This window comes from Fusarium odoratissimum (assembly GCF_000260195.1).
Source record: "Fusarium odoratissimum NRRL 54006 unplaced genomic scaffold supercont1.6, whole genome shotgun sequence".
NCBI lineage: Eukaryota > Fungi > Ascomycota > Sordariomycetes > Hypocreales > Nectriaceae > Fusarium > Fusarium odoratissimum.
In genome coordinates this window covers 981,780-1,001,972 of record NW_022158692.1, presented here as the reverse complement: position 1 = coordinate 1,001,972, position 20,193 = coordinate 981,780, and the positions used below count along the sequence as shown (strand labels likewise).

The window sequence follows — 20,193 nt, the reverse complement described above, 5'->3', positions numbered from 1 at the left end:
TGATCTTCAAAAATTTGTCTTCTGCTTTATGGTGGTCGGCCTCCGACAGCTGCGCCCTGCTGCTGTCGCGGAGTTTCATCTCCAGACGCGGGCGTATATTCCTCTTTCTGCTGTCTCTTTTCTCAAGTTGCTGGTTGACCCTTGTAAAATGTCGACCAACTGCATAACAAGCTGTCTCAGCTGGTGGCTAGCAGGGTTGTTGTGATGTGATCTATGGAGGCACATACAATTATTCCCCTACAGAGAATGCCTCCGGGGTAGACCAAAAACACTTGAGATGCGCAGTTCCTGGAAAAGTCGCACCGGCCATATATACCGGCCTGTTGGCCACGGCCACCAGAGGCAGCCACAACAAGAACAGAACGCCAAAGACAGTTGAATCGAGACTCAATATAACAGTCATTCCATTAATTCATGCTGGGGTATCTCGCTAGCTAGATAAAAACGCCTATTCCTTTTCCAATCCCACATATGTCTGTAAATATAACCAATCACCACAAAGAAACAATTTCCGTAACAGGCATACTGCAAGATGCGAGATCCTGCCTCCTCATATACCAAGCCTCAAGCAGAGCCATCTCCACAGCCCCAGGAGCTTCTGTCAAATTCGACAGCACAGGCCCAACAGTTTTGGGTTCCAAGGCAGGGTCCAAGACACCGCGGGGAGAAACACATCGAGATGGAGGATGTAAGGCGGACTCGAGAGTATGAACAAAACGCTCGGCGAGCGGGTGTGTTGAAGTTGTGTATTGCTTGGCTGTTGTGAGGCATCGTGTGGCTTCCTCGGTTACAGGGGCGGGGTTGGTGATTATGTCTCTGAAGAGAGGATGTTGGACTAAGACGGAGAGAGTCATGCCAATTATGCTAAGGGCTGATGAGAGTTAGAATAAATATCGTAGTAGAAAGATGTCTTGACTTACCAATAGCAGAATGACTCTCGGGAGGACCATCAAAAGTCACCAATCTCCTCTCGCGGGCCATAATATCTTCCAGCTCCACGCTTGCAGCATAACACGACTCGAATAGTCCTGCGAGCATTGATTTTGCCATTATCGAAGTTGGCTGTGTTGCGTTGCTGCTTATAAGCTTCATGATCGCTACTCGGGGGATCAATGCCTTGGTCTCAAGATATCTATAATTTGTTAGCTTCTCACGTCTCGACATGGAGTTGATCAACATACCTCATGCGCAACAGAGTAGCTTGGCGGCGGAAAACTGCCTCGGGCTGTGTACAGGGGAACTTGACGCGCAGATGCTCAGGAATAGCAGCATGCCATTCTTCCAAATCACAGTCCAACTTCAGTGCATCGGATAGAATATTAGAGACTGGTTCTCTAACAGACTCCGTTTCGTGGTTGACAGAGTCTTGAATAGGCTGAAGAATATCGTCGTACAGTTTCAAGGTTTGGTTGAAGAAAGACAGTCGTGAAGGGGTATCGCAAGGTTGAACTCGGTCGGGGTTGTGAGGGAAAGCCTCAAGATACTCGTCGTCGATTTCCTGAGGCAATGTGCCAAATGTTGGGTTTGTCTGGCTCCCAGGGGAATTCTGCATCCTGACAAGCAGAGCACAAGCACACCACGCCCTTCTCCGTTCCTCGCGTTCAGCCTGTGCCTTTCCCGGGAGATCAACATGAAGCATGAGACCTTCTGCAAGTCGAAGAGCCATGCCAGTCAACATCCAAGTCTCCTGAACCGCACCTGCTCGCCGCAAGAATCGAGCATGAACAATCAAAGCCTGGACAACGGGAAGAGATGACACGGATAGTAGATCGACGAGGAGAAGAGTCTTGGCTTGCTGGTGAAATTCGAAGGCATGAGATGCGTGCGACTCGACGGATTCTGTAATCGAGGTTTTGGCAAGCTGGCCAATGGCTAGCATTCCTAAAAGGAGAGAGTAGGTGGCTGCGAGTTCGGTGGCTTCCTCGAGGGGTATGTCACGGCGGTAGCGAGAGTTTGCAACAGCGATTAGGCGATGATATCGTTGGTAGAAGGATGGCCGATGGATAACAGGCATGGTGATCCAGTCAATGTTGAAATACTCTGCTAATAACTCATCCATGAGGTCTGCTGGAGGAAGGGTGATCTTCTGGAGCATCAAAGCTGCCTTGACGTTGGAAGAATAGGAGCCGAAAGATGAAGGCTTGGCTGGAGCAGCATCTTCGAGATCATCGGTCAATGGTGGACTAGCTCCCATAAGATGATGCGGGCGCGAGTAGTAGCTGGCTGGTTCATGAACTACTGGTAGTGAACCAGCTCTGGAAGAGAAGCTGGGCAAAGAATAGCCAGAGTCGGTATGAATTGGAGGAAGAGCATGATCAACATGTCTTGGAGGTCTTGCTATACGCTCAGACGCAACACTGGGCGAAGTAGATAGTTTTCTCCATTCCTCATGTGCAGGCGTCGTAGCGACGAAAGCATTGTGGCCGTGAGCTACTAATTCCTAGAGGGCGTATGAGTGAATGTCCTGAGCGTAGGGAATATGAGTAAGGTACTTGGTATAAAAAGACTTACTAGCTGCTTCTCCTTCTCCTCGAGCTCCTGCACTCGCCTCTGGAGAGCACGGATGTAGCTATCATTCAGTTTAGTATCTTATCTATATGGTCTGACGATGATGATTGTGGCTCAAACTCACCTCCGCGACGAAGCGATGGAGCCTTCATGCTCAATCTCAGGATAGACACACTGATCAGCACAGAGACCGCGTCTCGAACACGAATCGCAAACAGGTCGTGCACCGTCACAGCGAATTTTACGATCGCGACACTGTCGACAAGCCAAAGACCTGGCCTTTCCCGGCCTGGCAGTTGCGTGTTGTCGGCGGGTGGCCGAAGCGGAAGCCGATGACCCGGGAGATGAAGCCTTTGACTTTGTCATGACTGAACTCTCTGTCCTTTGGCTTTCGGGTCGTCGGCTTAGGCAGTCCTCTCTTTTTGATTTTGGAGGTTGAAGCGACGGGGAGATTGACAGTTGCGGGTCGTCAATCGATGTCTCTAGGGAAGAAGGGAACGAAAAATTGGTCGTGACTCGTTGGGCGCCCCCTTGACCATGAGCAGGCCGCGGATGCGCTCCAAGACGGCCGCCGGGGTGGCCATTTCTCACGGTTGTCGGTAGTCGCCGTGTGGTTTTTCGTCTAGGTTTCAAGTGGAGATTTCTGATCACGGGTGTCGGGACGTCGGTGTATCAACGGGGACTTTGCACGTAATGAATCTGATGATATATTGGATTTCTGATGCAATTGGGATACTGAAAATACTCTGACCTCATTCTCCTACAGTCTCCATAAGTGATTGCTTTATCCTCCTGCATTCCCCAGATAAAGAAAGGGTCTTGATGACGGTTTCTTAAGGAGTCCCCCCCAAAATTATATGGAGACGGACGGATTATCGGCCATCGGTCATCGGCTACATTCATTGGCGTTGAGGGTCATCGGATCCATCAAGGGCCTCGACAACTCCCCGACCTCCCCGACATCCAGAACAAGGGTCGAAGACATGGGCTAATTACGTACATCAGAATCAGAGAATTCACTATCATGATGTTCGGTTCGACAGCCGTCACTTGTAAACAAACTTATGATATTTCCTCGAGGTAGAATTGATGAGGAGAAGTATTCTTAAGCATCAGAGACCCTAGACAACAGTAGTACAGCTCCTTACATCCATTTATCATAATTCTCTCAACTCCCCGTTCGTTATAAAACACACACACAAACGATCATTCTTCACTCTCGGTCCGTCGCGCGGCCTCTTCCCTCCGACTTCCGCCACTAATCGTCGATTCCACCCACGCCAAGGGTCGAGACTTGCACGAGCTCCCCGTGACCCAGTGACGCCACTGAAAATCTCATCCTCTCTTCATTCCCGTCTTTTGTCCGGCGTATCGACAGCATGTCACCGAGATCCCGTCATAGGCGAGCCGATCAACACCACAACGACCAGCTGGTAGCATACTCCAGTACAATAGCTGTCAAGATGTAGTCATGCCTTCAATTTACGAGTTATTGAATATTACATGTCTTCCGGGTAAAGTAAATAAGCTATAGTACCTAACCATCTCGTCCTCATTGCACCCCGTAAACGAGTAGATCTGTTGTTTTCAGCTTGAATCGAAAGAATAGCATCACTGTCAGGAACTCACAAGGGTTCTAAATTCATCCGCTGCAGCATATTTATATAAGGCCTGTAGCATATCTAGAAGGCCAAGCCCCGTGCTCTGAAGACGAAATCCTCAACAACTTTTTCAAACTCATACATTGTCTCCTGCTGAATGTAGGATATTTCTCCCTACGAGTGGTTAACTAGCACATATTTCCAAGTTATCCTCTCAGAATGGGACGAAACCTATAATATGGCGCAAAAAAAAAAAAAAAAAAAAAAAAAAAAAAAAAAAAAAAAAAAAAATTCAAGGACAACGTAAATCCTCACGATCTTGCCATAAGATTCATTACCCTTCACGGCCATAGCGTATGTAAGTCAGAAGCACCTATTGACAGAGCCCACCCAAGACAAAAGGGAAACACCGTGAGGATTTTCCCCAGGCCGATACCTCTGATAGGTTCTGGGCAGACAGTATTTATAAGAGCCCTGTCATGGGGAGCTCTTTTGCCAACTAGGAACCGTCCCTCAAGGGGAAATAAAACTTCTGACGTCAAAATAGAGCGCTAAAATTAACTGGTCTAAAGGCTTACTGATATAAAACTTGCCTAGCTATTTTCATCACTCAGGATATAGGTCTTCGGTTCTCTTGCCTTCCTAGCCGCCCATGTTCTTCGCGTTGGCAGTCCTCTATTCCTTATGGTCTCTTGTGGATGGATTCTTATCTATACTCATCTACTACATTGATAGGTTTTAGGAGGAGAGTGCGTGTCTCGTCTAAATACTTCCTTCCTACGCCAATATGTTCAATCCTTTTGTGTCTTTTGATATCTTTATATCCCCGAGCTTTCAAGCAAATAAGCCAGGCCTCGGCCAAATAATATCAACCTTGGTATCATAGCGTTGGGCAGGCCGAAAAATACCTCCATAACCTCTTGGTAAAAAGGAAGAAAAAGATTGAAGAAGGCATTGTCGTCGTTTCTTCCTTACTGACATTCAGCCGCCTGCTTTTAAAAATCATCATGGCATTGGCAATCAACGAACCCAGGCGGCATGGCCATGGTATAATCAGCATTCCACAGCATGATGATGACCCTCTATTAACAACATATTAAACGATAAGTATAATAGAGAAGGGGTCTATCTATGCCATATCCTTTCAACCAACTCCATCGACTTCCACCTAAATAGGCAACATGTTAGCACAAATCTCATTTTGGAATTGAGTTCGAACATCATTCGCGATTGCATGTAATACATCATATATCGATAGAAGCAGTGTGGCAATGCGCATCAAGTGACGTCGAAAGCTCTAGATGATCAAATTTTCAATAGGGAATACTACCCAAACCAAAGACAGAGTTTCAGATACGTTAGCGAGATCCAACACCAGCTGCGACGAATACTCTGGAAGCACGATAAGGCACGCCTTCGAAAGATACAGACTTCTTTACAGTACCATATAACACTATATAATCATCCATCTCCAAGCCTCAAAAGATTAATAGCAATATCTCGGAGCCTTGCGTTTATCCATCGATTATCCCTTCTGTGCCGCTCTCGGAGTTCGGGTCATTCGCAAATCCGGCTGTCTCAGACACGAAACTGCTGTGTCACCATATACAAGGGCACCTGCATTTTCATTAAATAAACTCATGATAGCATGCGAGACAAGTGCTGAATAAAGTTCAGTTGACAGACAGCGTGTCAGGGCGTCCATGTTACGTTATATATTTTTACCAGGATCAAGGGACGAGACGCCGCTTAGTTAGAGTTTATGATGTTTCAGGGCAGAATATGCTTAAAATGCCAGGGTCTAGTGATAATTGTGTCAGATGTATTTATGCATGTCTTGACTCGGGGCAAGTCTTGGCAGATGAATTTGAAAGTCTTTTGTAATGCTCTCAGGTCTAAGCCTCTATTCGCACTCCGTACGGCTTTCGCCTACTGGACAGGGGATGCTGAGATTCGGTAGATAAAATGCCAAGACTCCCGTCGCCGAACTCATGGCTTCTCCGTCATGAGGTTACCGGTGGGATGGCTTGTATTTACCCGTGATGAGATGCTGATTAATGTAGCTAACGCTATCTGGCTTGAGTTGAGATTGGTGCACGCTGGTTCTTCCATATTACTGCTATTCTCCTAGACTGCCATATTGGATGTAGTGGCCTTCGGCAGATGAATTTGCGTGGTAAGTGTTGGAGGCCTTCCAGACCATGCCAAGCTTCAAAGGGTCTAAACTCGTACCATTGACCCATTATGTGTTTGATTATTAGTCATCCCTCTACCTTTCGGCTTTATGGCCGTATGTGATCTTGAACAGCCCGGAGAGAACCCGTGACTCATTGCTTGGAATCACCCAGAGCATCTCAAGACTTGAAGCTACCAGGCTGTGGTAAATTACAATTGATCTCAGCATGATATTTCTTACGAAAAAGTGAGAGGCCAATGGAGCTAAAATCAAAAGATTTACGATCATAACCTTCACTAAGGACCATGGTGATACTCTGAAGCCCAGCAACACGTCTTAACACATTCAAAATTCTGACAGCTTGTTAGCTTGATTTACATGGCCAAGATATCATAACTCTTCCTAGATCAAGTAATTCATAAGTCACGATAACAGAGTGGTTGATGCTGTGAGACTTGCCTTTTGAACATTGGCCAAAACCCAACTTGGAGGACCTACGATGCAAAATCTTCTGGCAGGTCATCAAGTCGATCTTAGCTATGAACGCGAGAGGTGATCTGATACATCTAGGCATTTGGGATGGACTCAGTAACTACTTCAACGGGGACAATGAAGACCATTTGAGAGCCCGCCCAAGTCAGCAAACTTTGTTCACCGAGTAAGGCTACGCGATTATGGGTCCGAAAGGCATCAAGTCCGATCTGCAAACGAACCACATAATTACTGCCATGACAATGACGCGATCTCACAGGAAATGCTCCAAAAATCTCTTGTCACTGGATGAGAGAATAGGCATTAGGCAACAGCAAGCGTTGACGCGACACCTTTCGCCCCCACGAAGACATCGCAACGATCGTCCATCGATATCTTAAACAAGTAACAGCCGACTAGTGATAAAAAGAACTTACAAAAGATCCGTTTGCTTAGCCAAGTCAATTGACTTGGTATCTATCTCGGCATAAGCTGAGTGAATCTCACTGCTTCGCCAATGCTCGTATACTCTGCATGTCGGGGTCCAGGGATAATTGGGCTGCAATGGCTGACAGCGCATTGTTTTTTGTATCTTGCATCTTGGCCAGTAATCGCGATGATCTCGTGATGCAATCAAGAGATAAGCATCAAAAAGTCCAAGCTTCTGCATTGCTGACTCGCGAAGGATGCCACAATGGTAGGGTGTTAGTGGGAGTGGACCTATCGCGTGTAAGACTTTTAAACTCTCGTCAAGATATGCTTAAATGGACCTTTAATTGAGGCGTTCCCTTCAATCTGCGGTGTTATCAAGATAAAAGAAAGAAAAATTAATAGTGAGGCCGTATATTATAGAGACATGTCTATTGTCTATATGCGATATTAAATGAGATATGAGCAGTGCAGTTCTTTCCAATGATGTATCCAATAAATCGTAGTCACATCAAAGAAACGGTAGACAAAAGGCGCTTAAGCGTGGTGAGCGTGACGGCGGAAACGAGATCGCTCAATGTACTCGGACAGAGAGCGCTCATCAACGGCCTTCTCATCCTCAACCTCCTCATCATCCTCAAAGTCACGCTTGGTGCGCTTGGTGGTCTTGTACCAGTTAGCAGCGGGGTCACCAAGGCACTGGCCAACAGTAACAGCTATTAAAAGGTTAGTTATGACAAAGAATAATGATCAAATAGAATACTCACGAATGCGTGTGCTGCGCTTGACGGCGTCAAGGACCTTGGGGATGAGGTTGCGGACGGTGTTCTCGTGGACATCGTGGAAGAGAGCAATGGATCCACCATTGGTGATACCCTTCTTGAAGAGGTTGAGAGCAGTGTTGGTCTCAGCCGGGGTGTTGTACTCCCAGTCGAGAGAGTCGACATCAGCATTGATGACGTGGTATCCCAGAGTCTTCATGACGGAGAGGGTGTTGGCGTTGTAGCTGAAGTAAGGGGGTCGCATGTACGTGGGCCACTTTCCAACGATCTTGAGGAACTCAGCCTCCAGACGAGTCATCTGGGTTCGGACATTGGCGTTGCTAATGGTAGCAAGGTCGGGATGGCTGTAACTGTGGGAGTGTTAGCATATACGAACTGTCACACAGCATATATCAATGATGAAACATACGTGTGAGAGCCGAGCTGGTGACCCTCAGCGACGACACGCTTGACGGTAGCAGCGTAGTCGTTGATGTTGGCCCAGTTCTCGCCGTTCATGAAGAAGGTAGCCTTGTAGCCGTATTTCTTAAGCTGGTCGAGAAGCTCGTTGGTGTAGGCGAAAGGACCATCGTCGAAAGTGAGGGCGATGTTCCTGTCGACAGTGCACTTGGTGATGGCGACGCCGACAGGGACAGCGGCAGCGGCAAGCTGCAGCAGGCCGGCGCAGGTAGCGAGGACAGAGAAACGCATTTTTGAAGAGGGTATTATATAGAGTGTAAGGGGACGTAAACGACAGTACTGAAACTAGAATAGCTTCAAAAGAGAGATGGAGGCGAAGAAACGAGTGAATGAACTGCGGCTGTTGAGTTGAACCTGAGATCGTCTAGAACAGCAGAGGAACTTCTTTCATATATACTTATTTCTCGTCCCCTTCAGAATTTCTTTCACGGACTTTAGGGAAAACTGCACAGCGCAAATCATACCGAGCTGAATCACCCAGAGCCGGGTATGGGTGTGGCAGCTATGAGCATGGGTATCCCTCCTCCCAACCTTGCCGTCGACGTACGAGGCCCTTCTGGCCCTTGATAGCGCGTACCTATTTGTGCAGTATTAGTCTTTTAGTGTGCAGATAAAGACTGCAGCAGGGGTTATGAGTTCAGAGACTGGTCCTGGAGTTTCATCGTATGCAGAGAGCTGGAGACTCGGGAATCTTGGCAACGACGGAGCCTTGCATTTAAATTGGTTGTGATTGAATTGTGGATGAAGGGCCAAGTGACGAGAGAGTCGATATTCTTACGCCATGTTCCTCTTTCTCGTCCTCATGGGAGCGTATCTCGTGGTTCAATGGCTCCTCATACGAGATCATACCCATGTCCCTGGTATTGCGCTATCTAATGCGGGACGATCCTCGAGCCAATCTCTTGTGCAGGACAGTTGTACTGTATGTCTCAGGTACTCTTGTATCACGACCCGACGAGTAAAAAGGTAACAAAAGCATTGTCTATTTCCTCGTGAGTCTTACAGCAGCATATGCCATGTGCTCACAAGACAAGAGTTTCAGCCACTATTGGACAGACGATAAAAGCCAGCAAGGCTTTAGTGAAGGCTCCAGGGGTTCAGGGCGGGTAGACCATGCCCGGGGGTGACCCCCCTGGAAAGGCTCACTAAGGTTAAAAATTAAATAGCCAACGTTAACGTAACCTTAACCTTAGTCTGGGCTCTCTTCGCGATTACCGAACAGGGCTTGTCTCACGAGAACCAAAAGTGAAACCAGGAACGGAGAATAACCCCTCGAATGGGATAAAAGTCTTGGCCATCGGGCGTCCGCGTTGAGTAGCCGCCGACCTGTCAATAGATTGACCGCAGAATAGGGGACGGTAGCATTTGCTACACACCAACCCAACAGCTGAGGAGAGACATGGACAAGGCCTTATTTTCTCACCAGAGCTGTGGTATTGGTATTGGTTCGATAAGATGCAATTGCACGTACGACGCCAAGATAAGAGCAGCCTTGTTTCTCTCAATCATCTCTTCACTAGGTCGACTCTCTGATGTATGAACTCTGCCTGCAGACGGGATGCTCACTGCATTAGATAGCAACAAACAACAAGCCACTTGACGTATGCCAATGCAAACCTCAACACCATCACTACAGTCTATACTATACAATATCCTCAACCGAAGAAACTGCCGAACATCACTGCCAAGTAAAATCCCATCAACTCGACACAATTAGCTAGAGCTTATTCCTTCACTCCAATATCCGTGCAATCCGAAGAGTCCACTGTCTGTTCTCACGGTCTCGAACATAGAAAAAGGGCCCCCAATTTTACCTTAGTCTCGCGTCGATAACCGAACTCATCCATCCATATCCACAATGGATGATTTATCTTCAGGAGAGTGAGACTCTACCAAAAAGCAAGGCAAACAGAGGCAACTACAGCAGTCAGTAACAATAACCGTAATAGTCACAGTCAGCGAAGAATAAAACCCCAAGCCGGGCATCAAAACCTCCGAGTCAGCCCCCTTTCTCATCAAACATGCATCTATTGCAAATCATTTATGGGGCCATCACAGCTTTCTTTTGCTGAGAGATTACTGATATGCAACTTCCATCACATCAAATGTTTCCCTAACTAGTAGCCCGAGGACCTAAAAATGGGTAACTCCAAGCCTCAGCCGTTCGATCTACAACAAGGTAGACCTATATTTACCTACACGTCAAGTCCATCTGCCTGGTTAATGGATAGCCTGCCAGCATAGCATAAAGGAGAACATAAAAAAAAAACGCACCCCATCTTCAATGGACGATCACCGGTGTCCCTCTGAGCTGGCCTTGCCAAGACGTAGCCAAGGCTGATTAACAAAGACTAACGTTCTCACATAAACAACAAATACGAGGACCTCAAAGACGTCAATTAACAAGACCGACAAAGGCCGTCAGCCGCAGGGAACATCCATGAACGGGAAGGATTTGTCCTGAGGTTCCCCAGATGATATCAAACGTGCAATAATAAACTAGGGGCTTCGATACTCCGCTTCGGGTACGATATCCTGGGTCTAAGAGAGAAGGACCTGGTCGTTCTGTTGACAGCGAAGCCCCGTATGATTGGAGCGACTCGAGCCCTTCACGTTTTCCCTATTATAGAAGCTGGGTTGGTATATCACCGTTTCGCGGATATCCATCCTGGTAGTCCGCTACGGAGTTAAACAGGAGTCTAAGACAAGAAGAAGAAAGGTTTTTATGCTTATTTAGACAAGGTTATCGATCCTCGAGGTAAACGAATAAATCAGGCAGTTATTATAACTGCCAAGAAATCAGTCAGTCAGTTGTAAGTTTGTGTGTGTGTGTGTGTGTGTGTGTGACTGATACAAGCAAAGAGTCAATTTCCGTTCGCTTCAACGCCCAGATCCTTAATCAACTCCCCGACGAAAAAGATCTCCCCTTCAAAAAAAAATCCTGTCAAATTCCCCAACGATGCTGCCCAGGCAGTAAGAAACGAAAGAAATGAGGGTATCAGTGAGAGATTTCACAAGGTAGGAAGGTGGCTTCAAAATGTCTAATGGGTCGTCACGAGGTAGATAGATGGATGGCAGCTGGAGTCGTTCACAGGTCATCCTCCCAGTTACCCTCCACTTCAATCGTCGTACCCAAGGCTTCTCTACCCTGGCGAATCATGTCCTGTAGTTGTTTGTTGAAAGCGTTGATCCGCACATCTGCATCTCGTTCTTCCATCTTACGGCGTGCTGCGAGATGCTTGGCTTCTGCGGTCAGACGGGGACTGGCTTCTGCTGATGTACGTCCTGATGCTACTGAGGCATTAGAGTGAGACCGGCGGTGCGACGACGGCTTTGTTATCGGCGATGAGATGGTGGTATTTCGGCGTGTGGAGCGAGTGGGTTGAGGTATCCTGCTGGGCGATTCTATCCGAGGAGAAGCGAAGGGAGCAAGTGACGCGAATGACGCGGTTGATGCAGGGCGTGGAGTAGGTGATGCTGCTGCGTGTGATAGACGACTAGTCGGGCGATTGGTAGTGGATCGTCGCTGACCGGGCGTAGAGGCAGAAGAGAATCGGGCTGATGGAGCGGCACTGATGCGTCGACCTGTAGTCATAGAGGGGCCCGAGTTTCGTGATCGAGGGGACGGTCGATAAGACGGTCGTCGCAGTGGAGGCTCAGGCTTGGGTTCAGGCTCAGCTGGTTTCTCATCACTCACCATAACCCAATTCCTGCCAAGTTCATCTTTCGTGTCTGTATGTCTTCGTTTCGGATGGGGTGCTGTGGGTGTAGATGCGCCGCTGTTGCCACCTTGGTCTGCGTTATCAGGCTGACGCTGGTTGAAGCAATCCTCTTGCGATGGCGGGAATCTACCGGGAAGATGCTGACTCTCAAATAGTGTCTGGTCCAGCTCTTCGACCCTACCGGAATTCATCGTGAAGGCCTTACCGCCGCCAGCCTGGAAACCTCGAAATGAGCCTGTCTTGCAAAACTCCCATACACGTCCGACAACACCTCCTATAGTTGAGAATGCGAAGCTACCCCAGCCTTGGGACTGCATCGGCTGAGGAGGCAGATTGAACAGTTGTGTCGGTCCAGCTCCATGATCGATGTCGTCGTGGGTTCGTTTTGAGCCAAGCGCCTTGCGATAATCTGTGTCTGAATACATGCTCTCGCCAAGAATACCGCTATCGAAAGGACCAGAACTCGGTGTATCAAGCTGTCCAGCAAGTTGGTACCGCATTTCCTCATTCCTCATCTGAGCCACTGGAGTTCCAAAATAACCATTTCTATCAGAATCATCCTGGAAGCGGAATTCTTGAGATCGCGATATATCATGGCAAGGTCTCTTTCGTTTCGTAGCTTGTCCGTCGAGGGTTGATGTGCTGTAGGGTGAAGCATATCCGTAGCTGGTGCTAGAGCTTGGTGAGATGGGTGGGCGAAACAGGCCAGGGTGCACGCCTTCTCTATTGAAGCCGCCCGACATATGGAAATGCGAAGGGATCGTCATTCTGCCTGGGGGTAGGGCCTTCCTATTCGATCGGTATGTGCGCGCACGCGCGTGGTGATAGATAGACGAATGACCTTATCGAGTGGAGGCGAAGCTGTAACTCACGGCCAAGCTTAACAGCAGCCGAGACACATCTCAGGTCGTCTATCGCACAAGCGGGTCTGGGGTAAGAGCAAACCGAATATTCGGATCTGGAGACGAGATTGCAATCGACGGGGAAGCGATACTCGGAGGGCGATTTGAGATGGCGATGGGCGATATTGTTGAGCGCCTCGTGACTAGGTGAGATAAAAGGTTGTGTCTTGTGATGACGAGCGCATGGAGGGGGAGGCTGCCTGGCTGCAAGCGCCCAACTCTAATAGACGCAGCCAAAAGTATGGCGCTCGTGTGAGAGGGGAGGGCACCGTAGATGCACGCACAGTATTGGAAATGCCGCCTTGAAAGTGAGGCTCGATTATTGATTTATGATGTATTGGATTAGAGAGATGGTCCTGGCGGCAAAATGTTGACGGGGCAAGTAAACAATGGTTGGGGGGCCAGCCAGCGCCTGTGGCCAGCGTCAGAGACGGTGTGTGATTGGCCAGTTGGTAGCGATCCCGGCAGTTGCTCAAGAGCCGCGATAGAGAGCACAGGACTCTGTAGTCTGTATGATAATAGAAGAAGACTTCAAGAAAATACGTCCAGAGCTGGTGAGATATCCTGGTGGGGAATCCCCTTTCTTGCTCTTCGGGCTGGTTTGCGGAGAACGGGAAGCTTTCGGTGTGTTGCCGACTTATAGCTTCAGCTTCTTCTTGTGTGGCTGATTCCAAGAGTTTGGTCCACTTGATTGATATCGGCAGGGTTCAGCGAACCAAGAACATCAAAAAGCGAACATTAGAGGAACAGTTCGTAGTTGCAAAAGACAAAAGTCTCCCTTCCCTCCTTTCTATACCAAGTCTTGGGCCGTCGAGCTCATTTGCATTGCTATATTGTCTTGGTTAAATTGCTCTAATATCCTTGGTTGTCCTAGGCGATTAATGATCAACACAGGGGTCTTCAAACAGATCACAACGATGACGGTTCATGGAGTTCAAGTGTGCTTTACTGTCGTTAATCGTTGCCTTAACTTCTATTCAGTCTATGCGTCATATCGCGTGAACCGCTCTAAACCCTGCGTCCAAACTCTTCTATGCCATATGCCGTGACCTCAACTCATTGGTATCATTCGCCCGTCCTTCTTATAAGTCTAAACATTCGTATCTTATCACTTAATCCTTGTTGTAGTAGTTGTCCTGCTGGCCTTTTCGCTCAGATGTAACACCTCCGTTAACACCCTGCTCTCCATGAACATGCTCCTTACTTCCCCAGAAAGCCTCCCGCTCCTTGAGAACCTCCTGGCCCCAGGCCTTCATCTCCGGCAGCGTCATCCTCGTCGCGACGTACGCAAACTCGCCAAGATCGACCTTACCCTCACCGCGCTTCTCATACTCCACCATCTGCAGAAGAAGCTCCATCTTGTCCACGTCGTGCACAAAGTGACTGTCCAGTGTCTCGGAGTCCTCATATTCCTGCCAGATTGCGCGGATGTCCTCGCCTGTTGTGCCGCCTGCAACGTTTCGTAGCAAGTTCTTGGTCAAAAAGTCCATCGTCTCCGCTTCGCGTCGGCTCTTCTCGGGCTTGGGAACGCCGTCGACGGGTGTGATGTCGCCGACAAGAAGCTCCGCCATGTCGTGGATAAGACACATCTTCATGCACTTGGGAAGATCGAGTTTCGGGGCGAGAGAGGGGGGCGCAAACATGGAGATTAGAGACATTCGATACATGTGGTCGGCAATAGACTCTCCCCTGTCGCATGTCAGTGACGTCTTGAAGTCGAGGGACCAATTTCCTTACCTAGAGATACCGAAACGCCTCCATCCTTCTCGCTTGGTTGTCTTGAGTCGCTCGAGCATGTGGAAGAAGGGAAGAGGCGAGGAAGATTCCTCAGTAGGAGCACCACCAGGAATCTCTTTGACTACCTTGTCAACAGTCCAAGGATCGGCGACCTTGATCATAGGCGTGAAACCCAAATCTCCAATTACTTCCTCAGGACGAAGATCCACACGTTCATTCTCCTTCTCCGGTTGCGAGCCCATCCTTGCAGTACAGTACAATCTGTATCGTCGCGGGGTAAATGTTGAGTTGCTAGTGCAAGGTGAAGAAAGTGGTCGCAGCGAGTTGACAGTGGTTTTTATGGTACGAATCGTTTGCGGCAGTCGCATGCAAACAGAGATGGTCATAACAAGAGCACAATGGGCAAAGGGGTCATGAAAACAGGCAAGAGCCTAGAACGATAGAAGAATGTTTGATTGAGCGGGTAGTTTGTTAGTCTAGTTGGTGGGTTTGTAGTCCAGGTTTGTGCCAGTGCGGAATTGATCAATGGTCAGCTAATAGCCCCGTTCGTTTGGTGCGTCATATGTCATTTTACAGGGGCAGAAGCTGGGATCTTGTTTGTTTGTTTGTGTATTTTTCGTCTGGGTGGCTGTAACGAAGCCAAATCTCCTACTGGAGCAAAAGACGTGCTGAGCTAGCTAGGTACAGGATACCCCGCTTCCTTCACCATCCAGCATACCAAGGGCACAAAAGGCGCTGTATTTTCTCGAGCCCGTCACCCGTCAGCGGGTTCGGGGGCATACTGTCGACTTTTTCCACCGACCAGAATTCTCTCACGCATCGCTACATCTGCTGACGCAGTCCACAATCTCCAGTAACCAAGTTGTAGCTCGTAGTCGTATGCCGTGGCGGCAGGGAAAAACCTTGGGAAGGAATCAGAGGCCGGCGGTGCGGCTTGCCTTCAAAGGGGAAAAACCCATCGCAATCGGCGTCGTTGATCGGGAGGATGTCGCTACCGATGCCACGGGCACCGTCCTCCGATATCTAAGGCGTTCTGGTTCTGAGGTGCCGCCATTAGATCCGACAAAGGTGTTGTCAGAGAAGGCGAACTCTCCAAATTCCTTCTCTGAAAACTGCTGTTAGGGAGCCGATAGCGTCCCCGCAGTTTTTGTGTGGTCGCGTGGCCTGCAGAAAATCCCGCTCCTAGCACCGCACTAACAGTGCGTGCCAAGAAAGAATTTTTACAGGAGAGAGTTGCGGCTGGGATCTTGTCTGTGTCTTGGTGTGACTACAGGGTAACGACACCACAATCACTTACACGGTGATACAGTGACTATTTAATTTTCTGGCCATGTTACGAATTGCAGTTCCAAGGGACTTGCCCTATTTTGAATAGTATTCTAACACTATGTACTATATTCATTTGCCAGATAGGGGGTGTGGACTAATCGACTTGTTAGGAAGTCTTGACGCTAATCGCGGGAGCTTTGTAGACATAATAACTTGTAGTTTTCTCAAGCTACATAAAAGAAAACACTCTCCGAGGTCATAACAGTTTTCGTAACAAAACATAAAATGTTGAAACTTTTAGAACCAAAATAATAACATGCTACATAAGCCTGATAGGCCTTGTTCTTAATGTTTCGCTCCTCAGAGTCGAGGATTGTCCATCTTTGGTTCGTAAAAGAATGACGATGAATATAATCCAACACATGTAAATTCCAACATAAAATCTCGCCTATCCACAGAATGGCATTGAAGCACGAAGCTTTAACCATCAAATCAATAAGCTTCCGTTGAGCCCTGATTTGCTTTCTTACGCAGCAGCAGAGCACCATCTCCTCACTAACACCAACACTGGCCACGCATGTGGGGTTCCGCCGCCAAGGACCAAGAGTAAATTTAGCTCCGCCTCAGTTAGATCTACATGAGCCTCATCTTGATCCGTATCGGGCACCTATTCAACCTCACTCCCGCATGAGAATCTTACAAAGAATAATCGAGCCTTTTCGTCCACAGGCTCGCAAAATGACAACAATCGCCTCATTAAAGCGGCTTTCAGCCAAATCCCTCTCTGAGAAGATCCTCGAGGAAGTCAATGCCACAGATCCCACATTCGCTGTTATCGATGTTCGTGATAATGGTAAGTTCGCTTTCAAACCTTTTTCGAAAAGAAAACTCTTCTCGATTCCATTTGCTTCTGTGACAGCTCAGCTGACTTTTCAAGATTACATTGGTGGACATATCAAGGGCTCAACAAATATCCCCGCACATACTCTCGACGCCATGATGCCAACTCTAGTCCGTCGCCTCAAAGACAAAAAGACAGTTGTTTTTCACTGCGCACTCAGTCAACAGCGGGGTCCGAGTGCGGCACTAAAGTATGTGCGTGAGCGGGATGGTCTTTTGAAGTCTATGGGCGAAGATCCCAAGGGAGAGAGCGGTCAAGATGTGTTCGTGCTGGATAGGGGATTCTCAGGATGGCAAGAGGTTTACGGAGAGGATGAAAGATTGACGGAGGGATACGTTAAGGATTTGTGGGACAATTATTAATTCATTCAGAGCTAGAGTTGAGTCTTCCGATAGAACCCCTACTTCCATCTCATGCTTCCCACTGTGTTTTGACCAAGACTTTTCGAGAGACTAGACCAGGCTAAGAGAGTGATATCACCCAACGATAACCTCTTAAAAAATAGAGTACTGTGATGATGGTGGTGTATATTCGTCATAAGACAAAGTGAAGATGGCTCCCCTTCCGCATTATGTTTGACTCGACGAAAATGTTAGCCCAATAACACACTGACTGTAGAGAAAGGTCTACTTACAGAAACACCATGATCACCAATCAGCTTACATGATTGGCCCCATCCTCAGCTTGCGTATTCTCAAGAAAAGAACAATGATGATTGCACATAGAATGCCGGTCACTATCGCGAAGACCGCGATGCGCTCTGTCGCGTCTGCTGGATTCGACCACCAGTCGAGCCTGGCTGTGTCATCAGCTCTGCCATATTCATCCGAGGGGTAGTAGTCACTCTCCGCAACACTTTGAGCCTGGGGGTGGTACCCGGGAGGCGTGTTACGCAGTGTGAGGTTGGATGGCAAGGGCGACATGGTGATGGTAGAGAATGATTGGTGAGAAGTCGGAAGTTCTGATATTCTTGGGTGGATTAAAGAGAATAAGAGTTGTGGTTAGACTTGGAAGAGTGTGGACATTGGTTGAATAAGGAACGGTTGAGGTGAGGGAGCTTTTGATCAAAGGTCAAGAAGTAAGGATTCGCAAGGAGAAGTTCGTAGAACTTGACGATCTTATATCCTGGATACGATTGGGTCAGCTGGAGGGACTTATATAGTTACTTTTTCGCAAACACTTGTAAAAGCTTCCTTCAACACTCTCAAGGCGTATTGAAGCTTTGGATGACTCGAGAGCTCAACTTTGAACACAGCTGTAAGCTTCTCCTCCGTAATTGGTCAAGATAATAGGGCAAAAGAGACAAACTTTCATCAGAAACTTACACCCAAGCATTATAAAATGATGTCTTTTCCTATGACATGTCCATATTTTCCCTCCCCATCACTCAAACACTTGTCAAGACGATTCTCTGAACCCGCTCGACATACACATCTTTTCTGAAGCCCCTCCCAAAATCCTCATACTTCAAAATGCCCGTTCCACCATACTCGGAGCTTCCAAGCCCTGGGGACATCCCTGAGGGGTGGCCTCTGACTGGACCTCTCTTCTCTATCCCTACCCGCTCTGGTCCTCCTATTCCCACCAAGACCCCATTCACCGACAAGAGGCCAGACCACAAGGCTAACAGGCTACCACTGAAAGAAGAGCCAACCCCAAAGGAAGACAAGGAGTTGATGCCTGGTCACAATGCAGTTCATGGCCCAGCTCATGCGCTTGCTTCAGCCACCAGCTTTGAGCGCCCAGGTCGTCTCGGCACCGCTGGTGTCTCCCACATCACGGGTATTCCTCCCCGTCCCCCTCCTATTGCTGGCAAAACTGTTGTTCAGAACCGCCAGTCTGAGGACGAGGCGTATGAGTACACTGGCCTTCTTGTCTTCCTCATCGTAATTCTTCTGGGAGCCGCATTTGGTGGGTGTCTCCTTCTCATGAGGCTAGTAGCAAGCGTTTCGAGGCGTCTTGGTCGAAGATATGGGTGGAAATGGGTCAAGAGAGCCGACAGTGCAGACCTTGAGGATGCGATCTATTACTGGAAGGATCATCCAGACGTGTTCGAACAGTACCATCTCGACTTGCTCCGGGAGATCTTGGCAAGTTACGGAGGTTCTTCCTATCTTCCAGTAGACGAAAAGGCTGCTGAAATGGGCCGACTGGATTCAACCGACTGCGCACCTCTCCCTGGACCTCGGCCTGTCCATATGGCTCCCTCACAATCCGGTCCCTGCTGGCCCGGAATGCCAGGCTACAGGTATTCTCCTCACCCTATGGGATGCCCATAGCGGAAGATTCGTGCGATTTGATCATCTGGTTCTCAGCTGGAAGAGAGTTTGATTTCTTTGCTGTGACTGGGTAAGCTTGGGAATAACTCTGCACAAACACTTGTCCATGGCTTCGTGATTGGAAGGAACTAGGCAATCAAAAGTTTATACTAGAACATGGAAGTTAGAAATGTGCGAGGATCAGAAAATAAAAGCTTTAGCAACTTAAACTTATCTTCTCATGAGAATTATCTTCAGTGAAGTAACTCAAATACCGGCGATTATTTGCCTGAACATTAACTTTGAGAGGCAACTTGGGCTATATAAGAGTTTCCAGACTCACATCCATGACAACATCATTCCTTTCCCTGTTTTTCTATTACACCTCGACTCGCATCCACGAAAAAACGCCTCTATTCACAAACGAACTAGAAATAATGGGCTTAAACATATACCAAGGCGTGGGGATAATCCTCGTTTTCCTTACCGCCATCTACACCTGTGGCCTTATCAGGCACTATTGCTGCAATCCAAAAGCACAGACTAAGGATGAAGAACGAGGAGACGTCGTGATAAATCGGGAGGAAAACTATGAAGGCATCTTCGTCAATCCCCCCCAAGAACAGATCCTCCATCAACCTGTGCCGTCTTACACTCCTATTTCCCTTCGCTCACCTCACGACACTGAGCTTCCGGCTTACAAGCCTATGGGTACTCCTCCGCCTTGTTATGTTCCAGGACTCAAGGATTTTCAACCAGATTCAACGCAGCCATCGCCTGTATGAGTTATCCAAGCCCCTGATCTCATCGGGCTTCGAGGCTTGAGCTGCTTTACCGTGGGTGACCAGACCTTGGAACTCTATCATTTCACTTCAGCCACATGCACCTCGAGTCAATAGAAGACTCATTATTACTCATCAGCCTCAACTTCAAATTCTCTTCACTTCCTTACCGAATCATTCGAATCCACGACATATA

General features: G+C 48.1%; 8 protein-coding genes across 12 annotated transcripts; 3 read left to right on the top strand and 5 right to left on the bottom strand.

Moving 5' to 3' along the window:
- Window positions 1-380: 380 nt before the first annotated feature.
- On the bottom strand, window positions 381-3,041 carry FOIG_04997 (uncharacterized protein). 5 transcript variants are annotated; one of them, XM_031203340.1, is made up of 5 exons: window positions 2,633-3,041; window positions 2,493-2,569; window positions 1,182-2,440; window positions 921-1,132; window positions 381-871 (listed from the first exon to the last, which is right to left on the bottom strand). In XM_031203340.1, the coding sequence occupies exons 3-5, from the start codon at window positions 2,192-2,194 to the stop codon at window positions 492-494; spliced, it is 1,605 nt and encodes a 534-aa protein (XP_031066919.1). In that variant the 5' UTR covers window positions 2,195-2,440; window positions 2,493-2,569; window positions 2,633-3,041; the 3' UTR covers window positions 381-491. The 5 variants fall into 5 exon arrangements, with proteins under 5 accessions (XP_031066919.1, XP_031066917.1, XP_031066921.1 ...); XM_031203338.1 differs by having other exon boundaries at window positions 2,512-2,569; XM_031203342.1 differs by having other exon boundaries at window positions 921-2,440; window positions 2,512-2,569.
- A 4,542-nt stretch (window positions 3,042-7,583) lies between these two features.
- FOIG_04996 (uncharacterized protein) lies at window positions 7,584-9,084 on the bottom strand. Its single transcript, XM_031203337.1, has 3 exons — window positions 8,377-9,084; window positions 7,953-8,317; window positions 7,584-7,901 (listed from the first exon to the last, which is right to left on the bottom strand). The coding sequence occupies exons 1-3, from the start codon at window positions 8,655-8,657 to the stop codon at window positions 7,723-7,725; spliced, it is 825 nt and encodes a 274-aa protein (XP_031066916.1). The 5' UTR covers window positions 8,658-9,084; the 3' UTR covers window positions 7,584-7,722.
- A 1,730-nt stretch (window positions 9,085-10,814) lies between these two features.
- Window positions 10,815-13,580, bottom strand: FOIG_04995 (uncharacterized protein). The gene has a single exon (XM_031203336.1). It carries the CDS (start codon window positions 12,913-12,915, stop codon window positions 11,515-11,517), a length of 1,401 nt encoding a protein of 466 aa, XP_031066915.1. The 5' UTR covers window positions 12,916-13,580; the 3' UTR covers window positions 10,815-11,514.
- A 363-nt stretch (window positions 13,581-13,943) lies between these two features.
- FOIG_04994 (hydrolase-HD superfamily protein) lies at window positions 13,944-15,343 on the bottom strand. Its single transcript, XM_031203335.1, has 2 exons — window positions 14,788-15,343; window positions 13,944-14,739 (listed from the first exon to the last, which is right to left on the bottom strand). The coding sequence occupies exons 1-2, from the start codon at window positions 15,171-15,173 to the stop codon at window positions 14,163-14,165; spliced, it is 963 nt and encodes a 320-aa protein (XP_031066914.1). The 5' UTR covers window positions 15,174-15,343; the 3' UTR covers window positions 13,944-14,162.
- A 1,299-nt stretch (window positions 15,344-16,642) lies between these two features.
- FOIG_04993 (uncharacterized protein) lies at window positions 16,643-17,440 on the top strand. Its single transcript, XM_031203334.1, has 2 exons — window positions 16,643-16,909; window positions 16,994-17,440. The coding sequence occupies exons 1-2, from the start codon at window positions 16,744-16,746 to the stop codon at window positions 17,317-17,319; spliced, it is 492 nt and encodes a 163-aa protein (XP_031066913.1). The 5' UTR covers window positions 16,643-16,743; the 3' UTR covers window positions 17,320-17,440.
- A 176-nt stretch (window positions 17,441-17,616) lies between these two features.
- On the bottom strand, window positions 17,617-17,880 carry FOIG_04992 (uncharacterized protein; the record flags this gene model as incomplete). The annotated part of the gene is made up of 1 exon (XM_031203333.1): window positions 17,617-17,880. The coding sequence occupies one exon, from the start codon at window positions 17,878-17,880 to the stop codon at window positions 17,617-17,619; it is 264 nt and encodes an 87-aa protein (XP_031066912.1).
- A 549-nt stretch (window positions 17,881-18,429) lies between these two features.
- On the top strand, window positions 18,430-19,236 carry FOIG_04991 (uncharacterized protein; the record flags this gene model as incomplete). The annotated part of the gene is made up of 1 exon (XM_031203332.1): window positions 18,430-19,236. The coding sequence occupies one exon, from the start codon at window positions 18,430-18,432 to the stop codon at window positions 19,234-19,236; it is 807 nt and encodes a 268-aa protein (XP_031066911.1).
- A 416-nt stretch (window positions 19,237-19,652) lies between these two features.
- Window positions 19,653-20,000, top strand: FOIG_04990 (uncharacterized protein; the record flags this gene model as incomplete). The annotated part of the gene is made up of 1 exon (XM_031203331.1): window positions 19,653-20,000. One exon carries the CDS (start codon window positions 19,653-19,655, stop codon window positions 19,998-20,000), a length of 348 nt encoding a protein of 115 aa, XP_031066910.1.
- Window positions 20,001-20,193: the final 193 nt, after the last annotated feature.

Bases quoted from the DNA above. Each gene is read 5' to 3' on its own strand.
- FOIG_04995 (XM_031203336.1), bottom strand. From the start codon at position 12,915: ATGACGATCCCTTCGCATTTCCATATGTCGGGCGGCTTCAATAGAGAA.
- FOIG_04993 (XM_031203334.1), top strand. From the start codon at position 16,744: ATGAGAATCTTACAAAGAATAATCGAGCCTTTTCGTCCACAGGCTCGC. The intron at 16,910-16,993 runs GTAAGTTCGCTT...TGACTTTTCAAG, and splicing joins TATCGATGTTCGTGATAATG to ATTACATTGGTGGACATATC.
- FOIG_04996 (XM_031203337.1), bottom strand. From the start codon at position 8,657: ATGCGTTTCTCTGTCCTCGCTACCTGCGCCGGCCTGCTGCAGCTTGCC. The intron at 8,318-8,376 runs GTATGTTTCATC...ACACTCCCACAG, and splicing joins CACCAGCTCGGCTCTCACAC to TTACAGCCATCCCGACCTTG. The intron at 7,902-7,952 runs GTGAGTATTCTA...ACCTTTTAATAG, and splicing joins CAAGCGCAGCACACGCATTC to CTGTTACTGTTGGCCAGTGC.
- FOIG_04994 (XM_031203335.1), bottom strand. From the start codon at position 15,173: ATGACCATCTCTGTTTGCATGCGACTGCCGCAAACGATTCGTACCATA. The intron at 14,740-14,787 runs GTAAGGAAATTG...GACATGCGACAG, and splicing joins AGGCGTTTCGGTATCTCTAG to GGGAGAGTCTATTGCCGACC.
- FOIG_04997 (XM_031203338.1), bottom strand. From the start codon at position 2,874: ATGACAAAGTCAAAGGCTTCATCTCCCGGGTCATCGGCTTCCGCTTCG. The intron at 2,570-2,632 runs GTGAGTTTGAGC...ACTGAATGATAG, and splicing joins TCCATCGCTTCGTCGCGGAG to CTACATCCGTGCTCTCCAGA. The intron at 1,133-1,181 runs GTATGTTGATCA...AACAAATTATAG, and splicing joins GCTACTCTGTTGCGCATGAG to ATATCTTGAGACCAAGGCAT.